Source organism: Octopus bimaculoides, chromosome 6 (assembly GCF_001194135.2).
Source record: "Octopus bimaculoides isolate UCB-OBI-ISO-001 chromosome 6, ASM119413v2, whole genome shotgun sequence".
Classification (NCBI taxonomy): Eukaryota; Metazoa; Mollusca; class Cephalopoda; order Octopoda; family Octopodidae; genus Octopus; species Octopus bimaculoides.
In genome coordinates, this window is record NC_068986.1 from 72469469 (window position 1) to 72478676 (window position 9208).

The 9208-nt window shown below is 30.8% G+C and overlaps 1 protein-coding gene across 6 annotated transcripts in view; it reads left to right on the forward strand.

Moving 5' to 3' along the window:
- Nucleotides 1-9208, forward strand: part of LOC106873536 (rab11 family-interacting protein 4A) — a 99955-nt gene that overhangs the window by 83900 nt on the left and 6847 nt on the right. For 4 of the 6 annotated variants that reach the window (XM_014920940.2, XM_052968866.1, XM_052968867.1 and 1 more), the window contains one exon: nt 6267-6278. The exons of the other annotated variants lie outside the window; for them this stretch is intronic. In XM_014920940.2, coding sequence (XP_014776426.1) covers nt 6267-6278 — 12 coding nt within the window. The remainder of the gene's footprint in view (nt 1-6266; nt 6279-9208) is intronic. 6 annotated transcript variants of the gene reach the window in all.

Sequence of the window (9208 nt, forward strand, 5' to 3'; positions counted from 1 at the left end):
AATAGCAGCTAAAAAAGCTGAGAATCTCACAGATAGCATCACTTGTAACTCACAAAGGCAAGTGAGTTACAAGTGATGCTATCTGTGAGATTCTCAGCTTTTTTAGCTGCTATTTTCTGAACTTCGGTATATGGTGAAGCAAATATTTTGCTGATCCCTTAATTATATTTATATATATATATATATATATATGTACACACCAGTGCAGTCTCCTCTCTAATCTGGTACATCTTAATCTTTTTATATGCAATTTTTCTCTCAGCTGTTTGTGCTCTGTCATTTATGTACACTGAAATTTCACATCCAGAAGAGCTTACTTGCTTAATTTCTTTCCAGCTATCATAAGTATCATACAATCTGCTTTTCATTTGGAGAGATAATCTTTTTGTTGTCAGCAAAGCTAACAGCTCCCTCAGTCTTACTCTGGCTACTATACTTTTGGAGCACTTGCCTCCATTGCTAATGAGGTTACTACATAACAAAGCTATCAACTGTTGCAAGGAAGTCTTACAAGTATTTGCAAGAAACTATTTTATGAATGTTCTTACTGCTAACTACTCCTACACATTTACTACAAACAAAGTCTTTCTATTTTACCAGCCTGCCTGTGATCTCATTACACTTCTTGTGCACTCATAATTTACTTTGAGTACACAGTACAGAGTTTTTCACCACTCTTTTTCTGCATTTGAAACATAGTTGTCTCCCCGTTGAATTCTGCCTTCTTTCCAGTTAAAGAAAACTCAAGAGCCTAGATTCCTTTTTATTCCTTGTATCATATCCACAGCTTCTTTGTTTACTGGAATAGCCATTGTTGTATTCAATTATGATTACAAGACAGTTGTCATCTGTTATCAAAGTACTCTGTAAGAACTCCTTATAAAAATGGTCTTTTTCTTTGTCTGTTAGTAGATTATGCTGTAGATGCAGAGGTAATTGTTGTCATTATGTTACCTATGACTCATCTAAATTAAATTATTCTTTCACATATTCTTACTACCTTTATTACTTTATTCATTTCTCAGCCAACATCATGCTTCCTGCACTCATCCTAGCGCTTTTATCCACCCAGAAGAATTTGCATTGGTGTTTCTTCTCTGTGAGAAATTTAGCTGAGGCTCCCCTCCATCTTAAACATTTTGTACATAAGACACATTTATTTACTTGTAGTTGAGTATGTCTACAAATATATTACTGGAATTTATGAAGATCTTATGGTTAAGAAATTTGTAGATATATATAAGTTTTTATCTGTCTATGTATACACCCCACCCACATGTCTATAATGTACAGCTATTTTATTTCCCCTCATGTATATCACAGCAACAAGGATAAAATAGATCAGGAAAGAAGAGAGAGAAAGAGAAAATGTGTGTTATTAAGAACATAAGATCAAACAAATTGCATGCACATTTGTATATGTTTGTGTATATTTAAGAGGAAAAGACAATGTGAGAGAATTAAAATAAAAGATCAAAGGATGTATAAAACAAATGTATGCTCTCTTTCACTTACACTCCCACCAATACCAATAATGATGGTGATTGCAGTAGTGATAGTTGATGTCTTGTGATCTGCACCACACATACTTAACAATGTTAAAATATAAGTAAAGCATCCTTTGTGTCATCCTCTACTATTGTTTATGTTCAAAAGCATTCCAATAATGACCATCCTTTTGGCAGTGGTACTACTACCACCACTATCATTGTTGAACTTATAAAGAATGCCAAGAAACTCATACAGTCAAAGAACCTTTGATCACCTTGGAGTTTGTCCATCTGTATAAGCTCTCTGCAGGAATACATACATGTATATATATGAAACCCATGTATACACACACACATATCCAAATGAAGATGTGCATAAATATGCATGCATATGTGCTTACACACAAATCTATTTCCTCACAGTCAATGGTGTTGCACAAAATAAGTTCTCACTATGACATATAAGTATGAGAGAAGTTATAAAGGAAAAGAAAGGTTGGAGAACGGGATACATGTGGGCACACATTTCTCATTTCATATAAATGCAACATCGATTTTCAGGCACCTTCAGTTTCAAGGTCTTTTCAGATCACTGATTCTTCCAAACCAGGGTTGGTCACCTTGATCAACACAGTCTAAATTTAACAAGTATTCAGTTTACTTAAATAATTAAATGAATGACAGATGCTTCTACATTAGTGTAAATGATACAAGTCAGTTAATACTTTACTGTGCAAGGTACAAATAAACTACTCTGGTGGCCACAGGAATCTGAAGTTTCTGGCTGTAAATGAGTGCAGATTACAAGAGGTTCTGGACCATCAGTGTCCAGAAAGTCAATGTTGTACCTATATTAGAGAACTGGGTTATAGCTAGCTTGAGGTAGCTTTACTAAATTGGCTTAGCCAGCTTGAAGGATTCATACTTATGGTACATTTTCATAGCCACCATGAGGTAAAATTTATCAACTCTCCAAAATCATGTGTTAGACTTCACCATATATAAGTCTTCAGGATCATTAATTTATTACTGCTAGTACTTTTATGGATGTCTCTAGCTGGTTATGCAGACTGAGTCCCTAACACACTAGAAAAAGACTTAAGAATGTTGATATAATAGACAACATACAATAACAATCATGCTAAAAATTCCTCATCGTGATTTTTATCATAGGGCTGTTCTAGGTTATAGTTGGGATTCAAGCAATTTGATTTTCAGTTAAAATATGAAATGGAGCATTCTGTTCACCTTTAATATTCTGTTTGTAGAGAAGGTATTAAACTAATATGCTAAATCTTTATTTTAGTTGTCCTTGAAATGGGATTCTAATGGATTTCCTCACTAGCTTCTCATATTAGTCATTCATAAAGGTTCTCATATTAATAATAAATAATAATGAAGGGTTATCTATTCCTAAATATATTCAGAAACCATTATAGTATTTAATGCATGGCCAGTTTGTTTTGCCATAACTCTTTAAAGAGAATGTATTGTTTTTCATTTCTTGACTGTTATTGTTTGATCATTATCTTGAATATTTTTACAGAACCAATGTCATTAAAATAAGGTTTTATGTTTAAATTTTTAATTCATATTTAAATAAGTTGACAAGTAAGAGGAATTTTACGGAAATTTGTTTCTTCTTTTTATGTATGCAAAATACAACACAAGCATATGATTAAATTGAGGGAGAAAAAACAACTTTTTGCTTAATGTTTCGTGTGAATTTGCATTTTTCAGTAATGAAATATTGTGAAGTGTGTTTTGATTAATATTTTCAATTAGATTTCTTTTAATAATTTTTATAACAAAAAAAATTTTAGATAATTTTCTAAAATTCTAAATGTGGATTTGAAACCTGTCTATGTCAGCAGACATGGATGTTATGTGGTCCAAGTCCACTTTTGTTACCAGGCAAGCAGGTAGAATCATTAGCAAAATGCTTAGCTGTATTCATCTGTCCTTACATTCTGAGTTCAAATTCTGCCGAGGTCGACTTTGCCTTTCATTCTTTCAGGGTTGATAAAATAAGTACCAGTTGCATATTGGGGTCGATCTAATTGACTGGCCCCTCTCCCAAAATGTTGGTTGTAGAACAGTGACAAACAAAAGTCAGTTTAAATAAACTGTGTTTTTGTAAATGTGCAATAAATTATAGCATATTTTTAGGAAAGCGATGATGAAGTTAAGATTTATAGACCACTTATGAGAGTTACTTTATTTTCCTAATTTTTTAGCTTTTGTATATTTCTACATATGCTAAAAGGTAAACATTCATACAATGAAAAAGAAATTTCTTTAATATTTGAAAATTTGATATTTCTTTTATTTGTTTTTTGTTTTTCACTTTTATTTTACCACAATAATTGTAATTGAGAATAATTATAAATCTGTTCCTTTCATCATCTTTAATCACCCTCCATCCCCTTGCCTAGGACTATTGCCCACTCTCCTTTATTTTCCCTCAGTTATAGATCCACTTTAGGCCTTTAACCTTGCAAGATATGAGGTGATTTTCACCAGTGCTAGTACCATGTAAAACAAAAAGCACTTGGTACACTCTGGGAAGTGGTTATTAAGAAGGGCATCCAGCTAAAGAAACCTTACAAAAGCAGATGTTTGAGTATGGCACAGTCCGCTGATTCATCAGATCTTGTCACATTGTCCTACTCTTACCAGCTTGGAAGCCAGATGTTAATTGATGATGTGTAAATATAATTGTGCTTTCATGGAATAGAGAAATAACACAACTATTTCTTAATTTCTGTTTTCAAACTAGACGTAATGTTTACACATTGTTCACGCACATATATGCATACCTGTACATACATATGCACATTCATACATACACACATGTATTGCCATTCATTAACTTATAAATAAATAACAACTCTTTTATGTTGAAAAATTTAAGGTGTTCCATTGGCATTCCATTAACATCATCTGCAATATTTTGTTTTTGTTTTACCACTTATCTCTGTTATGTTTCAGTCCCTTTGTCTTTGTTGCATTTCGTTTTCTTTTCAATTGCATGCTCTATCATTCACTGTATTTGCTATGATGATATATATAGGTTGAAATATGCAATAGTTGCAGGGTTAAGATGCTTAACTTCATGACCATAACATAGAAATATGGACAAAAGTATTCAAATTTATTTATGACTTATTTTACTTAGTAAAAAAAATAATTTTTACATGTCCAAAATAAAAAACTTTAGGTAAAAATATTCAACCATTAATAGTGTGAGAAAAAATTTTAAATTGGCATAAGTATAAAAAATAAAAATTGTCAAACTATTTTCAGTAGCAACTTAGTTATTTTTTGACTTCTACTTAAAACGGCGATTCTCTCCTCTAATAACTATTATATTTACATCATATTTTCTTGATTCTCATAACATGAAATGTTTTAGGACTGATAGGTTGTTGTTTTTAGTGGATGTACTAAGGAGTATTGTAGTAAATGAGTGGTCTATAGGAGTGTCATACTGAGTGTTTTATAAAATTATTGTATTGAACGAATGTTTTACAGAAGCAAGTATTGTATTGTTTTGTAAGAGCATTATAATCAGTGCTTTGTAGGAGCATTGTTGTCAATGAGAGTTCTATAAGAGTATTGTGTTGAATGAGTATTCTGTGGAAGTATGACAGTCACTGAGTTATAGTCATGTTTTACAGTTTACTTCATGAACATGTCCGATATAAACATTACAAAGATTTCTTCAGAGTAATGATTAGGATTAAAAGTGACAAACGTGAATAGATGAATTAAGTATTTTAATTAATGTTGGGGTTAGAATGAATACCAGTGTAGTGGACACAAAGTCTTTCTTGCACCAAACAAAAGATAAGTTTTCATTATGTGTCAGTAAAACATTACTTGTTATAGTGTAGAATTTGATTAAGGGAGTTGAGATTTGAAAAACAGCATTACACCAGAATTGTTGAGAAAGTTGAAATATGTTAGCTCCAAAGCAGATGGGCTGTAAAAATACTGATATTAATATTTGAGCTGGAATTTGTTAGGTTTTGTTTGATAAGTGTTTATAATAAAAAAATTTAAAAAAGCAGACTTAGATCCAATATATTTTGGAGTAAAGAAGTTAGTTGTAATCTTGGAAGGTAAGATGCAGTGGACTTAAATATTGCAGGCATTGCATAAGCCTGTCTATGTTAGAAAATGTATCCTTAACCAGTTTTCAATGGTGTTTCATGCTGTGAGGAAACACCCATATGCTCCCATAACATATATTGCCTCAGTTTGATGATCTAACCTATACATGTGAAGTGTAAAAAGAATTGGATTTTCTTGTATCAAAGTATCCTTTATACAGCTATGGTTGGCAATATGAAACAATTGTAGCAAAAGGTCTACTTATTTTATATATAATTTACATAACAGCCTTATATATAAAGAAAATTATTAAAAAAGGCAAACTGAATTTAAAATAAAACAAATGTTTATTGTGACATTTGTCTTCTTATTCTACATATTCATTGAAATAACATGGATAATATTTTATTTTCAAAGAACCACAATATATATATATATATATATATATATATATATATATATATATATATATACATATGCATACAGACACCCATACACAATATATCTATATTTATATATATACAATATATATCAATATACATACATAGTCAATATGAATTTGTTTAGGTACAGGTATGTTATTTTTGTTAATCTCTGTTTTATTCAAAGTAATTACAATTTCTGTTTAAAATAATTGTTTATATTTACTTTGCTTCAAAGGTTTTACGGCAGGTTAGTAATCCTAATTTTATCTGAATGGCACCAAACATCAGCATAATGGATTGGGCACACTCATGATTGTTGGTTTTGTATAAATATTAAACTTTAGTCTGATAGATTGCAAAAGAATTAAATTATATCTTGGTAAAGTCCTTTTAGCCATCCAAAAGTACAACCCCACTCCTGTATAATTCACTTTCCATGTATTTCTAAATAGTACTGCCTATTAAGAAGTGTCAAAAAGTTTTTGTACTCTTCTGGAACAGTATCACTGATACAGTACCACTGTATAATGGAAGTGTATCAATGACAGGTCCCAAGGCACAAAAAAACTTTTTGACATTTCATAATAATAAACAGTACTATCAAGAAATAAATGGAAAGTAAATACATTGGTGGGCATTGTAATCTTAGATGATTAAAACGTCTCCGCTGCAATGTAATTGTTTCAATTTCAACACAAGCTTTCATATCAAGTTGTTATGACTTCAAAAGGGTTTAATAGTAAAATTTAATTTCTAGAAAGGTAAGAGTAGTTTAACCAATTTTTATAAAAACTGGTGCCTGATAATAAGATAGAATTTGTACAAAAAAAAATGTTTTTTACATTTTCAATTTCATTTCACTTTTAACATCTAGTGAAATTGAAAAGATTTTGTTATTTAGTATTTCATTATATTATAACAACTTCATTAAACCAAGATTAAAGATAAGATGTGAGTAGATCTTCTAAGTATTTTAGTTAATAATGGGGATAGAACCAATACTAGTGTAGTGAGCACAAAGTATTTCTTACACTATACAAAAGATAGCACTTATATGACAGTGAAATACCATTCATTATAAGATAGAATCTGATTAAAACATTGAAGAATATGGTTTCATTTAAATAAACTGTTGAAACTAAATTTAACCATATTTTTTTCATATAAGAACACTTCATTCACATGTTATTTTACATGCTGTTATAATCTTCTTGGTATCATAAGATGATAGTTTAGTCTTAGAGCAGCAGGCTAAGTTGAATTAATATATTAGGAGTTCAATTTCTTGTGAAAATTAATTTTGCTTTAGATTGACTTGCTTACAACTCTACAGTTTCAAATCCAATGCCCCTTATGTGACACCTTGAATAAGTTTCTTCCATTATAACTTTGAATTCACCAAAACTTTGTTAGTGGAATTTATTTGATAGAAACTGTGTGGATGCTCTTTGGAGGGAGTTTTAGTTTCATAGACTATATCTGTATTAATCTAATTTGAATTCCATAAGTATTACTGTGAATATTCATTACATTAATGAGTGAGATGTGATGATTGAATATAACAAATATTGAACTCCTGGTGCATTAGTTCATACCTTACTCTAGAAGTTTTTGTTTTTATAACTTTTTTATAAGGTAAGGCATCTTAACATCTAATTTAGAAAAAAATATTTTATTAGTTTTATTTATTTTATTTCAATTTTTGCATGTTTGAAACCAACAATTTTGTGAATGCTACATCTGCTTTTATACTGTTGCATATTTGAGCTTGTATTTTGTTTTGTGACAATCCTTTTGCATGCTTTTGTTATTGTTCATTTTTCTAGTCATCCTTGACTTCCCTATATACAATTAAGTGCTTTACCACCTTTCTGGCTATCTGCAAGAATATTGTAATAATTAAAGTTCCTTTCATTATATTCACATTCTGCTTTAGCAAATGGCTAAATCATATCCTCAGTAGCATTATTCCTGCTTTACAAAATGATCCAAGTCCTGTTAAGTCATGATTTATTTTCTGTAACTGTTATGTCTGGTGAACTCATTAAAAGAAACATCTTTTTTCCCTGCAAGTTATTTCTCCTAGAATAAAGAAAATACAGCAAATTAAACTAAAACAGCATGATCTGTGTTATCACTGTCTGCACACTGCATACCCCATGACCCACCTACACCAAATCAAAAATGCTTAAATCAAAATGTTATTTAGACATGTGGTGAGCACATGTTTGTTATAACCCTCGTATGTATTTTAATATGAACAAGTACCTAACTACTTTCAAAAAGATATCTTTGTTACAGGATTTAGACCAAAATACACCAAACTTCAACATTGAAAGTTAAACTAAACTCAGATTCTGAATTTTGATTATTTGAATCACTATACATTTGCTGAGTTGCCTTGATTTTTACTGTGGATACTGTTTCATAAAAATGAAAACAGACACAAAATGGATAAAACAAATCCAAAAAGTTTAAATGACAGCCACATTAATAAGCCTTACAGGATGACCAGTGCATGGTGTGCAGCAAAATGCCAGACTAACACGACAATGAGGGAGTCTGTATATGGTTATTCAACCAAATCTCCTTGAAATTACACCCTACTATCTTAAGATACCCATTAGACAGTGTAGTCCTAAAACACTCCTGGATAAGACAAAATGGTCTTGTCTTGGCATACCTTTTGAGTTTTTGATCACAAGCTGCTTAATCAGATCAGCCTGGGGTTAGATAGTTATAACCAACAACATATATGGTATGCAAAGCCTATAAGTTACTGCTAAGCATTTCAGGGAATGTTTTACTTGAAAACACCTCATATAGGTTTAAAATATCTGAATGATGAGTCTTAAATTTAATTATATTGAACAGAGATGGAAAGCCTAAGATAATATCTGACAGAACACTTTACTGTTGAGTTGAAACTAGACTGAGTTACTCAGCCTTTTCATACTTTGGGGTTAATAAAAATAATACCAGCTATACACTAATGTTAATTAAATCTGCTTTAAATTGGCTCTCTAGCTAATTGAAATCTGTAAATAATACAGGTTTCATAAATAAATCTTTTTAATTTTGCTTCAAAGCCAGCTATTTTGAGGGGAAGGGGAAAGTATTTTATTAACTTCAAATGAATGAAAGGTAACATTGAACTCAGAATATAAATAATGAGAA